Source organism: Equus caballus, chromosome 7 (assembly GCF_041296265.1).
Source record: "Equus caballus isolate H_3958 breed thoroughbred chromosome 7, TB-T2T, whole genome shotgun sequence".
Taxonomy (NCBI): domain Eukaryota; kingdom Metazoa; phylum Chordata; class Mammalia; order Perissodactyla; family Equidae; genus Equus; species Equus caballus.
Window position 1 is genome coordinate 73,496,830 of NC_091690.1, and position 26,774 is coordinate 73,523,603.

The 26,774-nt window shown below is 57.3% G+C and overlaps 1 protein-coding gene across 3 annotated transcripts in view; it reads left to right on the forward strand.

Moving 5' to 3' along the window:
• PDE2A (phosphodiesterase 2A) overlaps nt 1-26,774 on the forward strand; it is a 90,243-nt gene that overhangs the window by 25,067 nt on the left and 38,402 nt on the right. The window contains exons 1-3 of one of the 3 annotated variants that reach the window (XM_070274467.1): nt 1,154-1,771; nt 2,066-2,135; nt 13,520-13,581. In XM_070274467.1, coding sequence (XP_070130568.1) covers nt 1,763-1,771; nt 2,066-2,135; nt 13,520-13,581 — 141 coding nt within the window. In that variant the 5' untranslated portion in view covers nt 1,154-1,762. Of the gene's footprint in view, nt 1-1,153; nt 1,772-2,065; nt 2,136-13,519; nt 13,582-26,774 lie in introns of those variants that run through there. The other 2 variants (XM_014741834.3, XM_001499060.7) reach the window with 2 other exon arrangements.

The window sequence follows — 26,774 nt, forward strand, 5'->3', positions numbered from 1 at the left end:
TGTTATTAAGTAGGACATATTGCCCCTAGTTTGAAGATTCAGTAAAATACATTGACTTGGCCTGCATCGCTTAGTGACAGACAGGCTCCCCACCTCCCCCCATGACCTAGACATGACTCCTAGGAAAAATGCAAGAAGAGGGACCCAGAGGACTAAGGTAGCAGGAAGGCCTCCTGGAGGAGGTGGGCCTTCGACTGGCCCCTGAATCATAAGCAGGCTGACCGGATCTGGAGGGCAGTGGGGGTGGGTAGCCTGGGTAAAGGCCTGGAGGTGAGAATGAGTCAGTGACCCATCTGAGTAGAGCAGGAAGTATAAATTTAAGGAACGGTGGCAGCAAGAGGGTCAAAGCTGGAAAAACAAGTTGGGGCCGTTCTAGAGGGTCTGGCGTGTCAGGCTCAGGGCTTGGGCTTTATTGTGCTGGCGGTAGGGAGTCACTGGAGGTGTCTGAGCAGGGGAGAAGCATGTCCAGAGCTGGACCTCAGAAAGAGAGGTGGGAGAAATACTGGCATGGAGGGCCTGCCCCTGAGCGGGTGGCACAGCCAGAGCTCTGCCCAGCCTGTATGCCAGGTGCCTGGACTGTGTCCAGGATTGGGCTCAGTGACTCAACGTTGAGGAAATTGCTCCCCAGGGAGAAAGGGCCCAGATGAATCAGCCCAGTGAGGTGGGGAGGCTGGGAGGCTGGGGGCTCACTGAGTCACCCTCCAAGAGGTGGGGGGTGGGTAGTTGCAGAGAAAGGGGTCCACAGCGCAGTGGGAAGGATTCAGGTCAGGCCACAACGAGGGCTGTCAGGGAACTCTGGCTGCCTTCTCTCCGTTATCGGGTTTGATTCTCCTGGCAGTCCTGTGAAGGAGATGGGAAAACTGAGGCCCAGAATGCGGGCAGAGGATCTGACCAAGGTCATGCAGCAAATCGCTGGCAAAGGCCAGGCGATACCCAAGCGCACCCTCAAGTCCAGACACGTCCCACCGCCCCAGCTGATCTCATGCCAAGCGGAGCTAGGAACCGAGTGGGTCCAGGCGGAGAGCAGGCCCCGGTGAGCCCTCCACCCTCCGCCCGCCCCCGAACCGGGCAGACGGCAATAGGGCCGGGCTGCGCCTCCGCGATGGGACAGCAGGGGGCGCGGGAGCGTCACGGCTGCCGCAGGCGCCTGAGCGCAGAGGCCGCTCTGCGGAGAACTGCGCTCGGGACGCGCGGGTCCCACCGCGGGACTGTGGACTGTGTGGCCCTGGGGCCTGCACCCTCTCTGGCTTCCGGGGACGCCAACGCAGACGTGTCTGTCCAGCGCTGGGCGCCCGGTGCCCCTACCCCTCGCTCAGGAGTGGTGCGCCTGTCTGCGTGTGCGCTCGTGTGTCTGTGCGCACGTGTCTCCTTCACAGATTTGCTACTGCTCCCAGGGCCTGTCCGTCCCGGAGCGACCTCTAAAATTCTCCCTGACTTCTCGCTTTTTCCTGGAAGAGGAGCAAGCCCAGGGCTCCTTGTATCGAGTCAGCGGCTCCTTCCCCCCATCCCCCCCCACCCCCCACCCCGGACCCCCTTTTCACTGCGTTGGTCTCGGCCTTGGGGCTCTGCCTTGGCTGGCTCCAGGACTTTCTAAGTGGTGGGGAGAGGATGTGATCAGACAGGATGGGGGCTCTGCGAGGCCCCCTGCGAGGTAGTGAGAGGAGTGGCGAAGGGGCAAGAGAAGGGAGCGAGGGCTGAGATCCGGCTCCCTGGCGGGGGATCCTAATAGCGGAGAAGCTGGAAGAATCTTGAGAGCGGAGAGATGAGGGAGGTGAGAGCTGGTAGGGGGCTCTCGGGGCGGGGGCGGGGGTCTGGGGGGGTCCGAAGATCGCACTAGCTGAGAGGTGCTGTCCAGGGTTGCGGGCAGGTAGGCGGGGCTGGGGCGGTCGGGGGGCGGGGAGTGGGCGGGCCGGGGCGGGGCTGGGGCGGACACTCGTGCGGACCCGGCGAAGCTATTGCGGACGCGCTGACCGAGCGCAGCGGCCGGGCCGGCGGGCGGGCGGGCGGCTGCGAGTATGGTCCTGGTGCTGCACCACATCCTCATCGCTGTTGTCCAATTCCTCAGGCGGGGCCAGCAGGTCTTCCTCAAGCCGGACGAGCCGCCGCCGCCGCAGCCATGCGCCGACAGCCTGCAGGTAGGGGGGCCCCCCGCGCTGGGCACGAGGAGAACCGGGTGTCGGGCGAGCGCCCGGCCGGGTCCTCCGCGGAGCAGGCAGTCGACGGCTCCGTGGTCCGCCCTACCTCTGAACCCTCCTCAGGGTGGGGACCCCTACCCTACTTCTGAATCCCACTCCTGTGCTGGGACTGCAACCCATTCTGGGAGCCCTTGAATCCTCAGCTCACATTCCAAACCTCACCCCAGACTCTGAACCCGTTTTGGATCCGGGACTCCATCCCAAGCACTGAACTCCCAGTCCACAGCGGGACCCCAGTCCACACCGAGAGCTCTGTTCAAACCCGGAACCCCCTGCCTCCCAGATTAGTGGAGGACCCCTGCCCAAACCCCTGAACCCCGACTATATATATTGGACTCCAGACACACCCAAAACAACTGAACCCCCAGCTTTCAGCCAGGAGCCCACCTCAGAGCTGAGGCCTCCCCCTAAGCCCCTGAACCTCTGCTCCACAGCCTCATCTGCACCCCACCCAGATTCCCAGTCAAACATCTGGACTTCAGTCCTGACTCCAACAGACCCCAGGGTCTAAATGCCTCTTTCGTGATGGTTTCACTCCTTCTTGGCAGGCCCCCCTCCCACCCTGTTCCCGTTTTCCCTCCCTCCCCGCCTCCCTCCTGTATAGGAGGTCTCCTAGTCTTTTCCAGCTGGTCTCACTCTCTCTTCTCTTTTCTCTCCGGGTGTGTTGGTCCTACTTTATTCTCTGGTTCTCTTCTGGCTTCTCGGAGTCTTTCTGGGTGTCCTCTCTCTCTGCCCCTCTGTTTCTCTCTCATTTGGTCTCTTTTGCCCATGTGACCACCTCTCTCCATCTGTCTCTTACTCCCCCCAATTTCTCTATCTTTGTTCTGGGGTTCTCTCTCTGTGGTCATCCCTTCCCCTTGTATCTGCCTCTGCTTTTGGGTGGTGAGGAGGTGGGCTCAGAGTGCCAGGCCAGTGTCCCCAGGACCTCCACCCACTCTGCCCCTGCCCCCATGTTGTCAGGCATGGCATGGTTGGGCGCTGGTGGAAGGGACTAACATGGAGTGTGCAGTCCCTCGGTGGTGCCCAGGGGTCTAAGGTGGGTGGGGATCATGTGCTGGGGTACTGGGGTTCATAACTTATAAACCCCTCGTCCCTGCTCTCCTAGTCTTGACTGGGGAGAGCGAGGGGCCTGGGATGGGGGAGGGGAGGTGTAGACTGCAATCTGGTGTCCGTCACCTGTGACAGGAGGTGTGCTGAGCTGGGGGAGTCTGGGGGGGGTGTGTGTGTAGGCTGGGCTGGGTTGCATGTGTTGGGTGTGCCTTGTGTGTGATCATGTGTGTTGTGTCATGTGGTATTGTGTGTGTCATCACTAGTGGGATTATCTGGGGGGACTTGTGGGGGCTTATGGTGAGTGTGAGGATTGTGAGTGTGTGGCATTGCATGCTGTGTGTGGCTCAGGAGATGCCTTGTGGGTGTGAAGCCGTGGCTGTAGGTGTGACTGTTGTGCGTGTAGGGAACTTTGTGTGTGGTTGTGTGTCTGTCGTTGTGGGGTGGAGTTGTGGTAGGGGCAGCTTGCATGGGGGATTGTGTGTGGTTGTGTATGTTATTGGCTGTTGTGTGTAGCCAAGAAGAGCCGCTGGAGGGGCCTGATGAGGGTTTCATTGGATGTCTTGGTTGGGGGGGGAGGGGGCTGTGTGTGCCCAAGTGTGTTTGCAGCCTAGGTGACTGGCCTAGAGTCACTGTGGTACATCCTGGGCTTGCTTGGGAAATATATTAGGACCTGTGTGTTGGTGTTTGAGTGTCATGTGTCTGTGTGGTGGCTGTTTGTGCAACTCTGGGTAGGAAAGAGTGCAGCCAGGGCTGAGGGGTCCAAGGCAAGCAGCTGGTTGACTGAGTGTGTGTGTGTGTGTGCCCAAGTGGGTGTGGGGAGGAGGCAGTATGCAGGCAGGATTGTCTATGCCAAGGGGCTGTGTGTGCCCACAAACGTGTGACATTTTGGTGTGACGTTAAGTGTGCACATTATCTATGCAGGGTGTGTCTCTGTCTGGGTGGTGTGTGTATTGAATTTAATTGGATGTGTTTGTCTGTGGTTAGGGAAGTGAGTGTGGGGTGTGTGAGGTGCGTGGTGGGAGGCTGAGTGTGAGTGTGATGTGAAGTGTGGGTGTGTGGGCTGTGTGACTTTTTGGTGTGACACATGGATTATGTGATCTTTTCTCCCTGAGAGCTGTTTATGGGTGTGTGTGCGGGGTGTCCAGTGAGCTAGGGGTGTGTGGGGGTGACACGGTAAGGAGGGCTGTGGAATGTGCTGCAGGAGGTAGGAGAGTGTGTGCGGAAGGCGTGTGGGGTGAGGAACGGGGCATGTAATGTTTGGGGTGTGTGGAATACAGCAGGTGTCCCATAAATGTTTGCGGAGTGACGTGTGTGTGCAGGGAGGGCTTGGCTGCCATCCTGTCCTTGCTTCCCTCCCAGTTAGGTCCCCAGAGATGCCCAGTGACGTTCTCACGTGGCCCCCCCAAGCCAGGCTGCCTACCCTTTGCCCTTCATCCTCCTCACTCTGACCAAGGCCTTTGTCTTGGGTTTCCGGCTGAGCAAGCGCTCGACAGGCGGGCGGCGAGTGATGTCGCAGTCCGGGAACCTTTGTTCTTTTCCTCTTAGCCTGTCTCGTGTTTGGGGCCGGGATTTGAAGTGGGGTGGGGAGAGGATGCACGTGTCGCAGGGTCACTGTGTTTACTACCACCTCACAGTGCTCCGTAGAGGGGAGGGGTCCCGGCGCCGGCAGTGAGGCCTGGGTGTCATCACCCCCCCCCCCGGGGACGCCTCCTTGGCGCAAGAGCAGCTTGGGCAGTGCCTGGAGTGGGGTGAGTTTGCCAACCACAGGTGGCCCAGCACCTTTCCTGGCCCACATCATCTCCGGGGTGCTGAGCAGCCATGGGCCCCCTTCCGCATGCTGGCCTGTCCTCTTCCCTTCTCTGTGTGGCCCCTGGGAGGGTCCCTGGGCTGGAAGACAACCAGGAAGACCTCAATCTAGTCCCACTTTTGTTGACCCTGTATCTGATGGGGGGAATAATCCCTGTCCTCACAGAGACCCTTATCTGAAAAAGGAGGCCTGGTCATACCTTTGGGGACCCTCTGGTCTGATGGGGGAGGTCCCAGTCAGTAGGAGGATCCAGGTCATACTCTCAGAGCAAGCTCTGGGGAAACCTTGGTGGGCAGCCTGCCGACAGGTACTTGAGAGCATGAAAGGCCGGGACACCTTACGGTTGGAAGGCACAGAGACTATCAGAGTCAGTCAGGGGAAGGGGCTGGAGGCTGATGCCTCAGCATCACATTCCAGAATGTTCTCTGGAAGGCTTGAGTAGGGCCTTGGGTGGGTGGAGAAATGTGGCCTGGAGCTGAGGAAGATTCTGGGCCAACTGGAAAAAGGGGTCTTGAAGGCAGCCTGATCCTTCCCAAGCAATACTGTCTGGCTTCGGACGGCCATCTCTGGGCTTCTGGCCATCTCTGGGCCTCCAGCCATCTCAACCTTGCATGTCACCTTTTCCCACCCGATTGTCTTTGGCTGGAATCATCATCATTGTCATCATCATCTTTTAGGCAGTTCTTTCTAAATTCCAATCTCCTTTCACAAATGTCTCATTTAACAGATTAACTCATTCAGTTGTCTGAAAGCGTTTTTCGAGAACTGACTATGCACCGGGCAGCCACAGTTTTTGGTGCTGGGGTCATAGCAGTGACCAAATAGGCCTCCTGGGGCTCCCACCTTTGGTGTCTGAGAAACCCCGTCTTCCCGGCCCAGCCACACTGTCAGCCCCTAGACCCTGGCAGATGCCCCCCACTTCTGTGTTTCCTCCAGCCTGGTGAGCCCCTGGGTCTGTGAGGCTCCAGGTATGCCTACCACAGTGTTGGGGTCTGGCTCCCGCCAGAATGCGAGCTCTTCAGAGGCTGGGCTGGGTCTGCCCATCCTGTGTGTCCTGAGCTGGGCTTGGCATAGTCTGGATGCTCATTTTGATCGTCAGATGTCTATAACCCCTGTAGGGTTGGCAGCCCAGCTACCATCTAGGGAAACTGAGGCCCAGAGCAGGGAGGGGACTTTAGGCAGCCTCCTCTTTAGACCCTCCTTTTACCAGCATTACCAGAGACCAAGAGAGGTCAGGTGACTAGTCCAGGTTTCACAGCAAGGTGGCAGGGCTGGTCCCAGAATACAGCTCTCCTGACCGCCAGGCTGGGCTCCGGCCCCAGCACCATGCTGCTCCTGGCTGGCCTCCGTGCTGCCTGTGGCGGGTAAACGATTATTAATGACCCCCCTGGCAAGGAGACAGGAAACGTTTCCCAGCCACAGCTGGGGACCTGCTCCCTGCCAGCCCCAGCCATCCATAATGCTGTTGCGTCCGCATTGATGTTATCTCCATGCCGCCTCCGCCTTCTTTGCTCCTCCTGCCCATCTACCTCCCAACTCCCCTTCCTCTCAGGGGTAAAGGACAAGAAGGAGTAGAGCTTTCTCTTCTACAACTCTGTCTCTCACCACTTTCTCCAACCCGATTCATCTCCACCTACTTCCCTGCCCCAAACCAGCCAGAAGTAACCCCTCCTCCAGGAAGTTTTCCCTGAATGCACTGTCAACCCTTCCAGGAGCCCTGTCCTGGGCTGTGGCCACTGGATCTCCCTCATTGCAGACTCTGGTCCCTTCTGATGGTTTGCTCTGATGGCCATAGGGCTGGGCTGAGGACTTCCTATGGCCTATCCTCAATTGCTGTCTTAGGACTGACTCATGGAGGATCTTCCCAGATGCTTCCTCCAGGAAGTCCTCATCCCAGCCCAGAGACTCTCACTTCCTCTGAGAAACCACAGCCCTGCCTGTCCATGCCACTCACTGTGTACTGCCAGGCCTCCATCAGGGGACATTTAGTGAGGTCATCTGCGTGCCCATCAGAGAGGGTGGGTGGAGATAAGCACGGTGTGGACCTTAAAGTTCTGCCACATGTTACTCCAAGTCTGAGCAGCAGTGCATCTACCCATGGCAGGTAGACAGACCTAGGTTCCAGGGCTGACGGTGGGCAGGTGGTGGGATGGGGAGGGGGCACAGACAAAGATCAATGCTGGTAGATTGCATGGTGAGGGCAGTGCTGGAGAGAAACTCGGGGGCCATGGTGGGACAGAGCAGGGGCCCCTGATTCAGCCCAGAGTGGGAGGGAGGGTCAAGTTGGAGAGCTTCCAGGAAGAAACATATCTAAGCTCAGAGCTAAGGGCTGAGCTAGGAGAAAGTTCTAGACAGAGAGAGGGAGAGAATGGTGAAGCTGGTGACAGACAGAGGGAGGAAGACACGTGGTCCCACGGTTCCATGGAGCTGGGTCCTGGATGCCAGCGTGGCTGAATCGACAAAATTGCCGGGGGGGGAGACCCTGGGGGTGAAGCGTCCAGAGTCGAGGCTGGTGAGCCTGGCAGGGGCCAGATTATGCAGGACTTACAAGCTATGTTAAGGAATGTGGATTTTTTCCAGAGGGAACTGGGCACTAGGGGAAGAGTTGAAAGCAGTGCAGGGACTGTTAGGGAAACCCCTGGGCCACGGGATGGAGAGTGCATAGACGGGGTGAGGCAGGAGGCTGGGTGGCTGTACAGAGACTGGCACAGGGTGGTCCAGACAAGGGGTGATGAGACTGGGAGGGGGAAATGCCAAGGATGGAGGGGTGGGGACAGAGGGGCAAGGGGTAGAGGAGGGAGCCGGTCAGCTGTAGAGGTGAAGGGAGAGCGAGAATGCCCCCTCACCCTGGATGGTGGGCAGTGAAGGAAGGCAGGGTTTGAGGGCAGATGCCTGGGCCTGTGTCACGGCCCTCTAAGGACCACAGGGTCTCAGGAAGACCTTCTAGGTCAGGAGCTTTGAGGCTAAATGGAGACCAGGAGACCTGAACGCCGCTTACAGCCACTGCATCCTTCTCATAGCGTGGGCACTCAGGGTCTGCCCTGGGCAGAGTGTTCAGAATTAAAAAATTAAAACAATCTGTGAAAAGTAATGTTTAATAAAATTCACATCCAAAAATGTATGAGTACATTCCAAAGTGAGTTAAAATGTAAATGTATGAAAATGCTAAACATACAGTGGTGGTTCTAATATCAATTCTAAGCCTGAACTGTGTCCCTCCACTTGGGATTTGGCTCCCTTGAAGCTGCCGCCTCTGGTGTGGCTGGACCCCCAGGGGCTCCAGGACTTTCCAGTCTTGTGTGCAGGGCACTTCCTCTGGGGAGTCTGTCCTCTGGCCAGTAGCTTCAGGTGGCAGGCATTTTGCTTTTCCTGTCCCCTACTCTGAGGGGCTTGGCCCCTCGAACTCCTCCTGTCTGTGGTTGCCTATATCTGGGGGCCTAGGTGCAGACCTAGAGGAGGGGAAAGGGCGAGGGAGTTGCAGAAGCTGAGGGAAGAGGGGCTGAGGGATGAGGTGCTGGCTAAAGGGCCCAGTGGCGGTGGAGGGGGGAGCAGGAAGAGTGTGGGAGGGCCGGGAGGGAGGGTGAAGGCAAGTGAGCAGGGCTGAAAGAGCAGTGGCACCGACATAAATGCCAGTGCAATCGGCCCTTTGGCCCTTTCTATCTGCGGGCTCCACACCCTTGGATTCAACCGAGGTTCAAAAGGCAGACAATGGTTGTGTCTGTACTGAACATGTATAGACTTTTTTCTTGTTATTATTCCCTAAACAATACAGTATAACGATTTGCATAGCATTTCCATTGTATTTGGTATTATAAGTAATCTAGAGATGATTTAAAGTATATGGGAGGGTGTGGGTAGGTTATAGGCAAATACTGCACTATTTAATATAAAGGACTTGAGCATCCGGGGGTTTTGGTATCTGCGGGGGTCTTGGAGCCAATCCTTCAGATGCTAAGGCATGAACATATTTCAGAATGTAAAAGTTTCCCCATTTCTTGGACACCAGAATGTTGAGGTCCCATTTTGCAATCACGGGGTTGGGCATTGCTTGGCTCCCACTGGTAATCTTGCACATGGCCGTTTTCTGGGCTGCCTTTCTCACCTGGAAGGAGGAAGTGGGGGGGGTCAATATCTCCAGGGGTGTGTGAGCTCAAGCTCTAGGGATGTGTAACTGAGAATCAGAGTCAGTTTGTGGGGTTCGAGCCTGCCACGGCTCTCAGCTCCCGGCCGGGGCTGTGTGGGTGCATGGTGGTGTGATTCCAACATTCTGTGACTTTAAGATGCTGAGATGCCAGGAGCTGAAGATGCGGACATTCTGTGAATCCAGGATTCTAGGATTTGATGATTTGATGATTCAATGATTCTAAATGGGGCTGCTGAGAAGAGCTGCAACCACCTGCCTTGTTAATGTTGATGTTCAGTTATTAAAAACATAACAAGAAGCAATGGAGACAGCTCGGATCGTGGGTGGCCCCCACCCCCAGTGAGGGAGGGCAGGAGGGGCTGGGCTGGCATTAGTGGGGAGCGAGCCCCTCTCAACCTGGGTCAATGGGCTGTTTCTCAGGCCACAGCAGAATGGGTGTGTTCACGTGTGAGATCTGCCACTCCCTAAGCTTGCGGGCTAAGGGGTCGTTTCCTTCATTCCCCTGCCTCCGTTCCTCAACCATTTCAGGCTATGGCAGAGAGAGGAGTGCCCTTTCCTCCCAGCCCCTCGAGTCTCTGTGCAGGAATGTTGACAGTGAAGGAAGGAGAGGCCTGCTCACCCCCCACTTCCCGGGCAGCTCGGGCCTGAGGGGGAAAACAGGACATGAACGCTTCCTGGACACGGACACGGAAGTGCATGAACCCCTGCGTGTGAGGGCCCCAAGTACAAAGGGCCTCCGACTAGGGCAGAGGCCAGGGCAGCCAGAAGGACAGTGTGGGCATCGGACGGTGACCCTTCAGCACTCCTTGAGTGCAGGCTGAGGAGGGAGCACCCTGCTTGTGCCCTGGGGGTGGCTGTGAGAAGGGCCTAAGGAAGGGGGGGGGGTCCCAGCGCAGGGAGCCTGGGAGCTGATGACCGATGGGTGCTCCCGTGCAGCATGGGCCCACGGCCCAGCTGGCACAAGGCCAGCCCATTTGTGCAGCAACTTGCTGCCTCTTGAGTTGTGCACGTGCGTCAGCACCCACACCACAGTTGGGGAGACAGCATCCAGGCCAGAGAGAAGGATCTCGGCCCTCTAGAGAGCCGGCCCTGCTGGCTCCCTCAGAAGCTCAGTACCACTGCACAAGTCCCAGCCCGGTGGGCTCACAGATCAGGTGATGGAGGCTGGGAGCTGGCCCAGGTCACACGGCACAGCAGGGCCTAAAATCCAGCTTCCTGATTCCCAGTCCTGGGGGCTCCCCATTGCCTGCAGCTCGCCCCTTTCCCCTGGAACACCTAGGGAACAGGAGTGCAGGCAGGACTCAGGTTAGGGGGGCTGAGCCCTTGTCTGTCACCCCTCCATCTTTCTCCTCCCACAGCCCAGAAGGCAGGTGGGCTGGCGACAGCAGCTCCCTGACATCCACAAGGCTCCATTGTCTACCACATCCTGTGTTGGCCCTGAGGACCGGGTCCCCAGCAGGGAGCCCCTCCCCAGCTGCCCAGCCCACAGCGGGCCTCCCTGGGGTTCTCCTCTCTCTGCACTCTGCCGCTCTTCTTCCCGCTGTCCCATCCCTCACTCTTATCTCCGCCTCCACTCGGGCTCTCTCCCCACCCCTGTAAGTCTCCGTCTCTGGCTGTCTCTGTGTGTCAGTCTCTCTCAGAAGATTGTTAGACTTGGAAGGGCCCTAGGAGATCATCAGGTCCAACCCTTTTATTCTTCAGATGAAGAAAGAAGCTCAGAGAGGGGAACGTCTTGTCTGAAGTTGCATAGCAGGTTGTGGCAGACCCCGGGTCACAGGAGAAGACTGCCCTTGGCGTCAGGCATCTAGGGTTTGAGGACTGACTGTGTTATGACCGGCTTGACAGGCTTCTCGCCTCAGCCCTGAGCTGTCTGTCCTTCCTCTTCTTTGCCCAGACTATGCCCTTCTCTGTCACTGTGTCTGCTGCCTGGCTGACCCCTATCTTGGGCAAACTCTGCCTTTGGGATACAGACCAGAGCTCAGGACTCTGTGGCTGAGGTGCACACCCGTGCACATAGGGACACACAGGCACATGCAAGTACATGCATGATTACATACAAGTCCCAGGTGAAAATCTGTATTGCATAGTTAGAAGACTGTCCTCAAACATAGTGTTCTCTTTTGTGAGGCACCACACACCTCCTCCAGGAAGCTCCCCCGGACCTCTCTACAGACTGTCTCCATCCCACTAGCCCCTTTGTGATAACTGAGTTCTCTGAGCCTAGGTTCCTCCTCTGTGTCCCCAAAGGCATGGTGAGTCTCCCCCTAGTCCTTGCCCTTCTTTCATTGTCCCCTCCTTCTGTCTCTAGGAGGGGCTCAGCTTCCTGTGGCTGGGTGGGGAGAGCCCTGTGGTCCCCAGAGGACAGTGGGACAATGGGGAGGCGGTGACAGATGAGACATTGTGTCTTCCCCAAAGCTGGCTCCACCCTACCCTGACCTCCTGCCTGGTGTCTGGGGCATAACTCTGGCCTGTGGACCCTTTAGGACTAGGTCCCAGTCTGACCTCACGTCCTTGACCTGTCAGGGCAGAGGTTAGAGAACCAGAGCCCCTGATGCTCCAGCAGCAGTTCTGCAACTGGAGGCCCCCAGGACGCCAGCAGCATATTACTGGGGTGGCGTAGATTGCCGGGCCGCTGGAATGGTGAGCTGGGCTGCTCTGACTGTGGGGGAGGCAGGAGGCTGGTAAATGCTGAGGCCGGGGTGGAATTATGGAGGCACTATGAGGGCCTAGCCGAGACTCCCCTCATCCTGTCCGCCTCCCAGGGCAGAGGGCAGGAGCTCTCCAGGAGAGGAGGAGAGGCCTGAGGGGCACTTGGAGAATCAAGTGAAGCTGGCACTGCCTCCTCTCAGGAGGGGGAGGGACCGTCCCGGGGCAGCCGTGGGTGGACCACCGTTGAGGGTTGCGGACAAAAGGGTTGGGCCCTGGGGTCAGGTGCTTATCTCCGCCCTCGTCATTTCCTCTGCCGGACACGCTGGGTTAGCAGGGTCATCGCACAGAGGGAAGGAACAGGCCGGAGCCAGTGCACACCAGGCCCTACAGTGGACTCAGGCACACGGGTGACCTTGTCACACCCTGGGCTGCAGTCAGTCCCCTGTAGAACCCCAGCCATGTGGTCACTGTCACCGTGGGAGATGGCCACCTCTAGACTATCGCCCTGCACACAGACCCAGAGATCCTGCGACACTCAGGCCCAGCTACATGCACAGCCGGGCAGGGAGACCCCACAGGACATAGGGACATGTGGGACAACCAGACAGCCACCCACAGCCACGCCACAAGCATCCACACACCAGGTGCAGCTACTGTCACCCCTATGGTGACCCAAGGAGAGTCACAGATTCCAGCAGTCGTGGGAAGGCGTCCAGAGCCTGGATGAGAAGAGGGGGGCACCAGGCAGGGAACCCAGACCCACCCCCCCAGCTTGCTGAGCGCTGGAGGCTGTTTATTTCCTAGCAGGGATGGGTGTCTCATCTCCCTCCCCTCCCCCTCCCCACCACATGCTTCCGAAGCTGCCAAATCAAATCAGCCCCTGCGCCCGCGCCAGGCTGGCATGGCGGCCAGCAGCTGACGGGAATGAAGCCAGGCTCAGAATATCCCGCGCCTGTGCCCATCCCATGCCTGGGTCTGCCTGTCGCGTGGGGGTGGGGAGGGGCCGCTGGCCGCGGGCAGTGCCTCTCAGAGAGGCTGGGGTTCTGCACACTGCCTGGGTGGCCGGCTCCCGGAGAACCAGTGAGCGGGTCCCCCATACGTCTGCCAGCATTTGAGGAGCCCTGGAAGTGGTGCTGAGGGGACGCAGGCTGGAGGGTCCAGTTGGAGCCCAGATGACTGGGCACCAGGCTGAGGCTGGGGGCTCACACATAGGATCACATTTGTTTAGGATTCACAGCAACCTCTGCTGCAAGGCCCCCCCAGGGACTGAGTGAGTGGGACATTACTCATCCCACTTTTTAGGTGGGGAAACTGAGGTTTTGAGAGGAGTAGTGAAGCTCCCTGGAGAGAAGCAGAAGTGGAGGGGGCCTCAAAGGGGTAAAAATGTGGTCGTTCCCACTCCTGAGGAGCCCCAGGCTGAAAGAAAGAGCTCGGTTCAGTTCTCAGAGTCAAGCAAGGGGCAGAGAATACACCAGAACCAGAAGTGCCCACGGAGGGCAGGGAGCAAGAAGGGAGAGTGGGGAGAGAGCAGGGTGTGATCAGACAAGGCTCTCTGACGGAGGCTGCCTATGGGAGACAGCAGGCCGGGGCCTGCTGGGGCTGGGGTGGCGGGCAGGCTGGGTGCAGGGGAGAAGGCCTGCCTGGCCTCAGCTCCTGGCCTTCTTGTCTCTACAGCTGGCCGGGACCTCCTTGCACAGGAGCCAGTGCCCCCAGGGAGTAGAGACGCCCAACTGGAGGTGAGAGTCAGTGGAGGGAGGAGTGGGTGGGCTTGGGGGCGTGGGGGCACAGGCTGGGGGTCAGCCTGAGCATTGCCCCCACCCCTGGGAGGACTGGGAGGCTGGAGCCGAATCCTAGCCCCATCCCCTCCAGCCTAGGGTCCCCTCACATGGAGACTGCCTCCCCCACCCTATTCCTGCCTGGGGTTCCCTCCCACTGAGGATTCACCCTCCTCCCAAACCACCTGGGAGTCGTTTGAGACTCCTCCTTCGTTCTCCTCACCCTCATCCAACAATTCCCTGTTGGTTCTCTGCCCTAAGTATTTCATGAATTTCTCACCTCCTCTCCATTCCTGCTGCCTGTCCTGGGGACTGGTCATCTTTTCCCTGGACGGCTCACTGGCTGTCTGCTTTCAGCTGCCCCCATCCCACGTGTGGCTGCCAGAAGGATCTTTCTAACATGCAAACCTGAACTTGTCACTTGCTCAAAAATTCTCCGTGCTCCCCATCCTTCTGCTCCCTCTATAACCCCAGCCAGGCCACCGTCCCCCCTTCATCCGTTCTGCCTCCCCAGAACCGCTCCTGCTGGCCTCTTCTCCCCTCAGCTTCCCAAATCCTTCTGGGCTCAGCTCTAGCCTCCCCTCCTCTGGGAAGCCCTCCCTGCCCCTCGCGCTCCCTCCTCTGAGCTCTCCTACCCTGGCAGTCAGATGCTGGGCGTTCTGCTGTCTGTGCCGTGAGCGCCCTGTTTTCTCCATTACGTGACTCTGTATGTCTTCCTCTCTGAACTCTGAGCTCCTTGACCAGGGCACTGTGCGCTTTTCATTCCTGAGTCTCCCACCGCCCTCCAGAGGGTGCCCAGTGAGGCCTCAGTGAGTGCGGGGTGACATCCCCAGTCCCCGACTGTGCCTTTGGGGTGCCTCGTAGGAATCTTCAGTGCTCAGAGGGGCCTTGAGGGGCAGATGGGGTGGGCTGGGGACGGAAAAGATTGGCACAGAGGAGGGGTGTGTGTAAAATTGGACCACGCAGCAAGACTGGCATGAACCCACTCTCGTGCCCAGGCCTGGCTGAGAGGAAGCGGAGGCTGCTGCTGTGTTAGCCCCTCCTCTGTGCTGGGAACTCCCCTGTTTAGTCCTCACAACCTCTTGTATGAGGCACGGCTCTTCTTATTCTCCTTTCACAATTGGGGAAGTTGAGGTCCAGCGGGATCACACAGGAAGTGAATCAGGGGCAGAACTGAGAGTGGAGCCCAGATGTGTCTCGTGCCTGACTCTCCGTCTCTCCCTGCCCTCTGGTAAGATGGGAAAGAGGACGCCCACACAGGGCCTGGTGCCCAGGGGGCTCAGCGTGGGCTCACTGCTGGGACGTAGGGCCAAGCCCTGAGAAGGTCCCTACTGCTGGGAGCTGGGGAAGGGAGAGGAGGGGGGCCTGGAAAGTCGTTATTAATTTATTTATGGCCATGGCATTTCCCGTGGGGTGGGGGCTCCCCCCAAAGCTGGGACAGATGGTGTTCCTGGGAGCCAGCAGTGTCTCAGCAGCCACTGCCACCTGCCAGGAAAGACTGGATTTTTCATCCTCCCAGGAAGCTGGGAGGGAGAGGCCTTTGGAGAAGCTGGGACCCTCCTGGGCAATGGGAGCTGGGCCCCAAGGGAAGGAGCCAGGCCCAGGCTCCTTGTCTGTGCCTCTGTGCACAGCCTCTTCTGCCTAGGCCCTTGGCCCTGCTCCTGCAAGTTCAAGTTCTGCCCCTCCTTCCCAGCCCCCAAGCCTTGCCCTCCCACCGGCCGCTTCGCTGGATGACCCCCATTTGCTCCCATCCCTCTGTTCTCCCTCGGCCTTTCCTGCTTGGGTCCTGCTGCCTCCTCCCTCAGACCGAGGATCTTAGGCTGTGAGCCCCTCAGCTCTCAGCTCTGTCCTGTCCCCAACCCCACACTCACCCGAAGATGGCAGGTGTCTGCCTGGCCTCTTGGCAGAGGCTGCTCTATTTCTGGGTTCAGGAGCACCCCCTCCCGAGTGCCCAGGCCGACGCTCAGCCCTGTTGGGGAGAGATGGGTTGCTACCCTGGGGGACTCCCCAACACAGAAAGGACAGGGCTGGAGAGAGTAGGGACTTTAGGGTGTTGCTCAGACTATGGAGACAGCCGTAGGGAGAGAGAGGAAGGGCTGGAGAGACTGCTGAGGAGCCCTCCTGTCAGGGTGCAGGCGAGGGAGACACGATGGCCTCATCTAGTGGACAGACTGTGGGGTTGGATTGGCATGAGTTCAAGTCCCCACTTCACCACTTCCTAGGTGTGACCTTGGGCCAGTCACCTAGCCAGCCTGAGCATCAGTTTCCTCACCTGTCAAAAGGGGATAAGAAGCTCCATCATGATTGGACGTAAGCGCAGCAGAGCTGTTGGGAGAAGTTTACAAAGACAGTATGTGAGGTGCCTGGCCCAGAGCTGGTCCTTGGAGGGAGGTGGCACCCTCCCTGCTTCCCTCCAAGGTGAGATCCTTGGAGTTGGGCCGAGGCTGTGCCCCTGTGGGACAGGGTGCACTGAGGGGCTGGGCTGGGGTTCCTGAAGGCTCTCTGGGCACGGCATGCTCTCCTGGCACTGGCAGCGTGGCAGCCGGCGGAGCAGGGCTGCCGGCACCATCCCCACCTAGCGGTTGTCTGTTCAGCACACCCTCTTGGGACGGCTCCCTGGCCCCTGTGCCAGCGCTGGCCTGAGGAGGGGCTCTTCGGGCTCAGCCCAGAGTCTGCCTTCAGGGTCAGGGCCGTCACTCTCCCTGGATGTCGGGGCTGAGGCAGTTCAAGTAGTGAACTGAGCACACTGGGTCCGTGCCTTCTCTGTGCTGGCTCTCAGGGCCCCGATGGGGGCTTGGGAGCCCTCGCTAGGGCAGGGGCAGGGGAAGAGGCAGACGTGGACAAGGGCAAGGGTACCTATACTAAGCACCCTAATGTGCTGCCCAGCTCTGGCTCGTCTATCACTGCCCACAGCATAAGTAAAGACCACAGCGTTGCTGGCCCTGCCTGCTGGACCCCTCATGTCTACCTTTTGCCCCCAGAGGCAAGCTCTTCCCAGCCTCCCTGCCTTTGCTCACACTGACCTCTCTGAAGTACCTTTCTCTTTTTTCTCCACCTACTCCCTTTTCAAGTCCTGGAGTAGATGTCACCTCCTCTGGAAGTCCTCTCAGATTGCTCCCTCAACCTCGAGTCAAGTCAGTCTGCCCTCCTTCCTGGGCACTCTCAGCCCCCAGGCTGCCCTGAACTTACAGTTCAGTAACTTCTCACCTCATGTGGTTATATGTGCTTTTGTTGTAAACACCTTGGGGGTAAGAACCAAGGCTGAGCCTCCTTTGTCTCTCCTGGGCCCACGTGGGGCTTGGCATAGACCTGGTATATAGTAGATCCTCCATAAATGCTTCTTGATCAAATGAGAATGTCTGTTACAGAGCGGGAGTAGTTCCAAGAAGAGAGAAGTTGCTGGATTAGGGGCAGTCTTGGAGACTTCCTGGAGGAGATGGCCTTGGAACTTTGAAGGATGGGGAGGGCCAAGGTCACTGACTGATGAGGCCGGAGATCAGCTGGATAGTCAGAGAGGTCCGTGTGGTCAGCTTCTGAGAGGACAACAAGGACCAGCACAGGACTGGGAACAAGCAGATAGAGGAGCCTGAAACAAGGACCCAGCCCCAGAGGGGGCTGCAGGAGGCTGGCCCGGTGCTGGGGACCCAGATTCACAACCTCTCTGCCCCTGGGTCCTGGGCTGAGGAATGCTTGGTCCCAGAGTCTGGGGGGAGGCTGAGGCCGCTGGTGGTGCATCAGTGGCCCAGTGTGGTGGGGTAGCGATGGGCAGGGCAGGAGCCGGGGTGGTCCTGTAAGGGAAGATCGTCATGGGGGCTTAGAAAGCTTTGCAGGGGACAGGAGCAGCTTGTGTGTGGGCAGGATGGGCCAGGTCTCCATGGGAGGAGGCCCGACGTGTCAGTGGAATCCAGGCTTCTGGGTAGGGAGCGTTGGGCTGAGGCTGGAAGGGCGGCTCCAAGCAGCGCTTTTCAGGCTTTTTTAAAAAATTCTTGAGTGAGTGCTCCTAACTGGCAGATGTGCCAGCCTCCTCCTGGATTCTGCACATCAGGAGCAAGCAGCCTCGATGATGCCCCATGGCCCCGGGGGAGCTGCTGCCAACAAGTTGGCCATAGCATCTGGCATCCATGGGGGCCCTGAGGCCCTGCCATCTGCCCGTGCCCACCTGTCGGGCTGTACAGGCCCGGGGTATGCAGGGACCTGGGGCCAGGGAGGCAGTCTCAGCTGCCACCCCAGCCTGTCTCTCTGTCTGTCCATCTGTCCACACCCCTGACTGACAGAGGACAAGGTGGAGATGGGCAGACAGAGGTCCCGCCATCAGAGAAGCCTAGTCTGAAGGGGGAGGCATTAAGCAGCAGGGACTCACACCCAGAGAAGACACAAGCTGAGGCAGGGCCAGGGTTCTGGGCAGGCTAAGGGCCAGGGAGGGCCAGCCCCCTTGAGGGCTTGGAATGGAGGCTCAGAGAGAGGCAGGGACTGGCTCAGAGGCACACAGCAGGTCTGAGGCAGTGCTGGGCTGGAAACTCTGGGCCCAAGGACAAGCTTCCTCTGGCTGGCACCTCCCCCACCACCCTGCCTGGCCCTTGGCTGTAAACACAGAAAGAACAAGTTCCGTTTCCCGGGAAATATTTATCTCAGGCCAGGCCGTGTGGGGAGCGTGCGCTGGCCTCCGCGTGTCCTTCCTGCGGGCTGGTCTGGGGCAGGAGGTGAGGGGGTTTGGCAGCCACCGGGGGGCATTCTGTGGGGCCCCCCAAGGCAGGGCCAGGAAGGGCGTGCCCTGAGGCTCCTGCTGGAGGCAGAACCTGAACGCTGGTCTGGGGAGAGGAGGGAGCTGATAGGAAGGAAACCAACTATTTTTCTCCAAATCCCACAACATAACCTCCCGTTTCTCCCGTTCCTGTCTTCATCCCTCTCAGCCCTGTCTCCTCCCGCTTCCTGCCTCCTAGCCTTTGCCACTGTCTGGTGTCCCCGTCTGGGATGCCTTTTCTTCCTCTTCCTCCCATCTCCCAGCTCTCCACTGGCTTCCTCTGGGAAGACTTCCCTAACTCTGTGACCTCCAAACCCTTTGTCTTCCACCTTCCACCATCTGTCCTTCTCTTGCTCCCAGCAGCTTGGGACTGAGCCGCATAGACCAGCTAAGGTCTCGTCCCAAGCTGTTCAGACAGTGTAGACAACTTCTTCCTGACTGCCCAGGAGCCCCCCTCCTGGGGAGCCCCGGCCTGGGCACCCTAGGAGGGGAGCAGGGCCTGGAGGGCACCTCCCTTCAGTGGAGCCAGCACAAGCCCAGGCACATGGGGTCCAGGTTGACTGAATGGGGGAAAATCCCATGGGCCCAGCCAGAATGAGGGGGGCAGCGGGCCGGGGATCCCACTGGCCGGCTCTAGGGCTTTGAGCTGTGTATCCCAGGCTGGGCCAGGCCTGACTGGGGCCCTGACAACAGGAAATCCTTGAAGGAGCAAGCAGTGGCTGAGGACTCCAAGCACAACAACAGGAAACAGCCTTGACATGGGGCAGCAGCTCCTGTGCCCAGCGGGGTGGGGGTGGGGGGAGCTCGTGGGACCCAGGGTGATGCCAAGGGTGACACTGAGACACCAATTACGGGGCAGTGGGTGTTCTACTGAGTGTGTGACACTGAGCTTGTGACATTGTGTGATATCAAGTATGTGACCTCAATCATGGGATACTATGTGGAGAATAGGTTAGTCACAGAGTGTGAGGCTAAGTGTGTGACACTGAGTGATACTAAGTGTGTGACACCACTTGTCGAAGACTGTGTGAGACAGTGGATGTGCCACTGAGTGTGATAATGTGACACTGTGACACTGTTTGACATCGACTGTGTGATGCTGAGTAATACCACATGTGACACTAAGGGTGTGACAGTATGAGGATCAAATATATAAACACGGTTGAATGGCAGACACTCTGGTCCTGAGTTTGTGGCTCACGTGTCTGAAACTGAATTGTGAAACTGAGCGTGTGCTGCCCCAAGCCTAGGATATAGTGAGGCTGAGTGTGCACCCAAGGGTGTGACATGGAGTGACATCAAGTGCATGAAAACCAGTTTGTGTTGCTGGGTGACCCTGAGCCTGACATTGAATGTGTGGTGCTGTGTGACAATGTGAAATGTGAACATGTGACACTGAGTATGACGCTGTCATGGGAAGACCCTGATGGGTTCAGACAGGGGAGTGATGTGGTCTAATTTATGGGGGAGAGTTTTTTGACTCATAAAAATTTTTATTCCATTCATTCACGTTTAGTATCACATTGTTTCAAGGGTAAGGGAACTTCAGAATTAACGCCTCGGTGATAATGCACAGCACTCTGCAGGCGCGGGGTTCTGGGACTGGAAATGCTATCTAATAAAACTATTATTTTGAGTATTGAACATTCTGTATTACTTTTGCCTTCAATCTATAGACCAACTCTGGCTTTATTTCTGGAAAATTTTCTCTGGCTGCAGAATGTATGTGGGGGCTGAGTTGGAGGGACCGGGGGGAGGCAGGCAGACAAGTTGGAGGCTACTGCAGCCGCCCAGCCGGGAGATGGCGGTGCTGGGCTCAGGGGTGGTAGAAGTGTTGGAGAAAAATGGACAAGCTTTGGAGATATTTGGGAGGCAGAAATGATAGGACTTGCTGATGAATGAGAGGAGGAACAGGATGGCGCCCAGGTTTCTGGCTTGAAGAACCAAGCGATGGACAGTGGAGATGTTGCTGAGATGGGTGTAGACTGGGGGAAGGTCAGGGTTAGTGGGACGGGAAGGGCAAGGAGGCAGAAGTTAAGAGACCTGTTCTGACATGAGTCAAACATCCAGGTGAAGATGTCCAGTGGGCGGCAAGAGCCAGGCTGGGGCTCTATTGGGAGTCAACAGGCATGGATGGTTTATTAAGCCACAGACCTGGTTGGGATGACCTAGGGAGAGAGCATAGTGAGAGAAGAGGCGGGACTGAGGACTGAGCCCCAAGCCCTGCATGCTCCTTGTCTAGAGGCTGGGAAGGTGAAGAGGAGCAGCAAAGAGACAGAGGAGGAGAGGCCAGGGAGGTGGCGACCACCAGAGTGTGAAGCCAGAAGCCACGGGAGGGGAGAGGGTCAAGGGGGAGGGGTACTACTGCCCCGTCAGGTAAGATGGGAACTGGGATTGTGCTGCGCCGGGCCATGTGCTCTAGTCAGCCTGACAAGGACCACGTCTGACGGGGTGGGGCCAGAAGCCAGATGGCCTCGGCGGGTGTGAGGGAGAGGTGAAGACAGCATGGTCAGCCTTCCGGAGACATTTGGCTGTGAAGGGATGCAGAGAAGGGTGGAGTTGCTAGAAAGAGGCGTGAGGTCAAGAGAGAGTAACATTGTTTTACTAGGAAATATTTTAAGCACACAATAGTAGAGAAGATAATACCATAAACTTGCCATATACCCATTACCCAAATCCAACAGCTATCAAGATTTGGGCCCATTTAATTCATCTAGCCCTCTCCCTCACATCTTTTTTTTTTCATTTTTCTTTCCTGAGGTATCTATTTAAAAATTTTTAATTGTAGTAAAATATACATAACATAAAATATCATCTTAACCATTTTTAAGTGTATAGTAACGTTAAGTATGTTCACATTGATGTGCAACCATTTTCCAGAACTTTTTCATCTTGCAAAACTGAAACTTATACTCATTACACAGTTACTCCCCACTTGCCCCTCCCCCACAGCCCCTGGCAGCCATCACTCTACTTTCTGTCTCTGTGAGTTTGACTACTCCAGGTACCTGATATAAGTGGAATCATGCAGTATTTGACATTTTGTGAAGGGCTTATTTCATTTAGCATAATGTCCTCAAGGCTCATCCACATTGTAGCTTGTGTCAGAATTTCCTTCCTTTTTGGGGCTGAATAATATTCCCCAGTTTGTTTATCCATTCATCCATTGATGGGCACTTGGGTTGCTTCCACCTTTTGGCTATTGTGAATAGTGCTACCATGAACATAGGGGTACAAATATTACTTCAAGACCCTTCTTTCAATTCTTTGGGGTATATACCCAGAAGTGGAATTCCTGGATCATGTGGTAATTTTTTTTTTCATTTTTTGAGGGACTGCTGTACTGTTTTCCACAGTAGCTGTACAATTTTACATTCCCACCAACAGTACCAGGGTTTTCCAATTTCTCCACATTCTCACCAACATTTATTATTTTCTCGTTTTTTTTTTTTTTTTTTTGGTGGTAGCCATCCTAATGGGTGTGAAGTGGTGTCCCATGGTGGCTTTGATTTGCATTTCCCTAATGCTTAGTGATGTCGTGCATCTTTTCATGTGCTTATTGGCCATTTGTATATCTTCTTTATAGAAATGTCTATTCAAGTCCTTTGCCTATTTTTAAATCAGGTTGTTTGTTTTTGTTGTTGTTGAGTTGTAGGAGTTCTTTATGTATTCTGAATATTAACTCCTTGTCAGATATATGATTTGCAAATATTTTCTCCCATTCCTTGGGTTGCTTTGCTGAAGTATTTTAAAGCAAATCCCAGACATGATGTCATTTCACCAAAGATGTTTTTTTTTAAGGCTGGAAAGTCCTGGATGATGCTGAAATGTGGCAGTGCACACAGAGCCAGCCTGGGGCTGTGTTTATGACACTGTGTGTGGGTGACACTGTGGACATTGGGGACATGGTGTGTGACACTGGGGATGTGGGACACCCTGAGTGAGGGTGAGAGTGATAGTTTCGCTGTGTGTGACCCTGTGACACTCAGTGATGTGTGACACTGTGGACACCATGAAATGATTGTGTGTCACTCAGTATGTGGGACATGCCATGTGAGGGTGACAGTGGTTGTGTCCCTGTGTGTTGTCCTGGGGTGATGAGTGTGACACAGAGTGGGGTGCTGCATGGGAGGGAGAGGGATGGTGGGTGTGCTGTGGGTGGTGGGGAGTGTGTGATCCACTTTGGATCAGCCCTAGCCTCAGCTGCTGGCCATCAGAGGGGACAGATATCACAGAGTGGACAAGAAGGAACACCCAACAGGGCTGGACGTGGTGTCTGGGCCCAAGCGTGAGCTGCCTTGAGGCCTCCTCCATTCTCTGAACTCCCCAGGACAGCCTCCTGGAGACAGGACGGGGCCCTTTGGTGGGTGGCGCAGGGTCCGGGTCAGAGCCAGAGCTGTGCTGTCAAACAGCCCTCTCTGGTTCTGCCGTTCAGCGAGTCATTTTCTCTCTTGAGCCTCAGTTTCCTCTGGTATAAAATGGGGCTACTGGGAGGATTACGTGCCCTGGCCCTGAGCAAATATTCCGTGGTCTCTTGAGGAGCACCACCCCTCCGTCCCTCTGCCCAGGCACCTAGTGTGATGGGTGTGTGCAGAGAGGCCGTACTGAATGAGTGATGTCGTGTTCCCCAAGGCCCGCGGCCCCTCTCTTCACCTCCCCCTGTTCAGCGTTATCAGTGCCCCACCTGCTCCCACACCGTCCTCTCCGTGCTCCTGCTGTCCTCACCCGCTGTCAGCCTTCAGCCCGGGCTCCTGCAGCCTCATTCAATTAGGCCGATGCAATTTGCTCAAGAAAAACCTCATAATTCGGTTAATCACACCAGTAGGGGATCTGGCCTGGGTGGGGAGGGTGGGGATGGGTAGGACGTCCAAACCAACAACTGAGGAGATGGGTCTGGAAGTGCCTGCTTCCTGGGACCCCCACCCACTCCCTTGGGCTCCATTCAGGAGCCAACAGAGTCCAAAGCTTGGGTCTCCCCAGCTCCAGCTCCAGAGATCTTGAGACAGGAACTTGGACCAACTGGGTTCCCTCATGTCCCTGGGAGGGTCCCTGGCCCTCTCCGTGTCTCAGTCTCCCAATCTGACAATGAGTCAAGCTGGGTGGGCGGTTTCTGACCCTCCAAGCAGCCTAGCTGGTCTCCGCATCCCAGGTCTGGTCAATCCTCCCCATGGCTTCGGTGAGGCCTTCTCTTGGGCTTTGAGGAGGGAGGGCTGGAGGGTGGGCCAAGGGGACAGAGCCCCAGGGGAAGTTAGGAGGGGGTGGGTGTCCTCAGAGCATCATCCGGAAGATGTCCACCCCAGTTCCAGAGTCAGAGACCTTCTGGTCCCAGACTGCGCACCTGGAGTGGGGGCAGGAGACAGGGAGCTGCTGCTCCTTGCTCACCTGCAAGGCCACTGCCTCTAACCTCAGATGGTTCTTTGCACAGGGGCTCCACCCTCAGTGGGGCAGTGCAGAGCCCCAGGCCTCCCTCCCTTTCCAGCCCTTGCCCCTCAGAGCTGCATGTACCCAGAGGTTAGGGTCACCTCTTTGTAACTTGCACAGAGGTGGCCTCACGCCCTGCTGGGAGCCAGCTCAGGCAGGACTCCAAAGGTTCCCGTTTAGTCTTCTCGGCAGCTCTGGGAGAAGGCGCTATTCTATAGACGAGGAAACCAAGCCCAGGAAGGTTAAAAGACTTGTCCAGGGCCACACAAGTGACATGTGGCAGGGTGGGGATGTGAGCCCAGATCTGGCAGAGGTGATGGAGGAGGTGATGGGGGTGCACAGGGGAGGAGAATCGGACCACATGCATCCACAGATGCCTGCACTCTCAGCCACACACTCATTCACTCATTCGAGACGACACCAGCCCCCGGGGCCCTTGCAGTCCCTTCAGACAGTTGCACATGCTGCACACACCCAGCTCACAGACACACCAACAACCAAATCTCACACACACGGACACAGGCCGTGACAGTCACCTGTATGTGCAGATGGCTCATGCACAGACATGGACGCAGGGGTGCTGACACGTTTACACTCTCACACATGGTCTCCGACAGAATCACACACTTTCACACAGACATTCTCCTAGTGACCCAAGGGACATATTCTACCGTGGTCACACGATGGCCTGCAGGGACACGCGTTGTGGATGACTGATGGGCTGGCCACACAGGTGCCTGGGTCCCCAGCAGCATGGGAGCTCCCCGCACAGTGAGAGAAAAGCTCGGGTTTGGTGAGCGTATCCAGAATTTTGCAATCAAAAAAGTCACAGAAAAGTGATTTTAATTTTCATTTCCAAGACAAAATTGATGTAAGGCTGGGGCAGCCATCATCATCTTTGTACGGTTTTGGGCTTTTAGAAGATCAGCACAGATTCACAGGCACAACAGTCCCATGAGATCTCCTGTGCTCACATGTTAACCAGCCCTGGGCTGTGTGTGTATGTGTGTGTGTGTGTGTGCTTGTGCACTTGTGCACTCAGTGGCTCCTGGATCCTTGGGATGTGAGGAGAGAGAGTAGGAGAAGTTCCAGAGACTCCGGATGTTTGTTCTCTGGCTTCCTGGGCCCTCCAAAGGCAAATAACTTTGGATGGCAGCCTGCCTGCCCGAGTAGGGTGGGGAGCGGGGGTGGTGTGAGGAGCCCGCCCCTGCCTCTGGAGCCCCGCTGATGGGGACCCTGCAGAATGATGCAGCATGACCGAGGCCCATGGCCAGCGTCCCGTGGGCTCGTGGGTCCATCACCTCCTCTCTCTGGGGCTCGGTTCCCCCATCTGAAAAACAGAGGCAGGGAGGAGGTGAGACTGGATGGGCATTCCCCTGGAGACTGAAATGGAGAGACCTTCCAGGCCTAGGTGCAGAAGAGAAAACCAGAGCTGGGGAAGGGAGATGGAGGGGCCAGTAGGGGTCCCAGAGCCTGCAGTGTCTCCCCACCAGTGTCCCCTTCCCTGGAGAAGGCTGTATCTCAGGGCCAACATCCTGCTCGGGCCGTGCACCCAGCCCCTGCTGACCTGCAGACGGGAGCAGTGGAAGGGAGGTAGGGGTAAGAGTCCCGTGGACACTGGAGGACAGGACCAGGGAGTGAATGGCACCGTGGGCAGGGCACTAGAGCAGAGCAGAGCAGAGCAGGGCTGTGCCTAGAAGGACAGGAGGGGAGAAGAGAGGAGAGCCTGGTGCAGGAGACAAATGGAGGGGCCAAGGCCTGGAGGTGGGAGGGATGAAGGAATGGGGGCAGCAAGGCTAAGAGTTGGGGAGAGGCTAGAGCATGCAAGCCTGGATGGTGGGAGTGATCAGGGGCAGCGGTGGCCCTGTCATGAGGCTCTGAGAGCTTTACAAACAGCTCCCTAACAGGCCTGGGCGCTCAGAGCCTGTCTGGGGGCCCCAGGGGCAGTGGCAGTCTTGTGTAAGGGAGAGATACAGTCCCATTCAGGTTTTAACAGAGCACTGCAGGTAGGGGTGGGGACAGCTCCACGAGGCCCCTGCTCTGGGAAACAGAGGATGGGAGCCCAGAGGCGGGGCATGGCTGAGATGAACCCTGCCCAGAAGATTCCTCACTCCGACCCCCAATACAGAAGGGCTATTTTTAGGAACAATAAAAGTGCTGACACATTCCAGCAGGGTGAGGGAGAGGGAAGCGGGGCCAGGAGCCAGCGCAGAGGGACAGGGTGGACCCCCGCGCCTCCCGCCATCTGGCCTTGTCCTCAGGGTCTTCCCCTTAGGGTCTGGAAGGCTTTATGACCCTGGCCAGCCCTGCCTCCCCAGCCCCTGTCTCCAGGGTCCCCTCCTGGCTCTTGTCTGTCCCTCTGCATCTGAATCGGTCTCTGTCTCTGTCTTAGTCTCTTTCTCCTACTCCCCCCGCCCTGGGATTTGGGCAACAGCTGAGATGGACCAGGCCCTCGAGATAGAGCCAAATACAGTCATGGGGCCCAGCAGTGAGGCTGTGGGAGAATCACATACCAGAGAAGAACAGACAGACAGCAAGAGGGACAGACATGGAGAACCCAGGGAGGCTGAGAGGCAGAAACAGAGAGCTCAGGACAGAGTCAGGGAGAGCCCCAGGCAGGTGTCAATGGCACTGGCAGCCGCTCTGTGTCCTGCTCCCTGCCTTGTCCCGGAGGAGAGTGGAGATGGGCTCTGCCAGGCCCCATCTCCCTCCACTCCACTAGCCCCTCCCCAGATCAGCCCCTCCTTCCTGCCTTCTGCAGGCCCACACTAACCCTGTGCCAAGCCAGCGCTGTCCAGCATTTACCTCCCACTCTGGGCACTGGGGCTGGCACAGAGGGTGAGACGTGAGGCCCTGCTCCTGGCCTGGAGGAGACACCAGCCTCACCCCACATCTGAGAGGGGCTCAGCCCATCCGCTGGCCAATGCAGGAAAGTGGAAAGGCCCCAAAGACAAACGGTGCTCAGAAGAGAGGCAGTCTGTGTGTCCTGAAG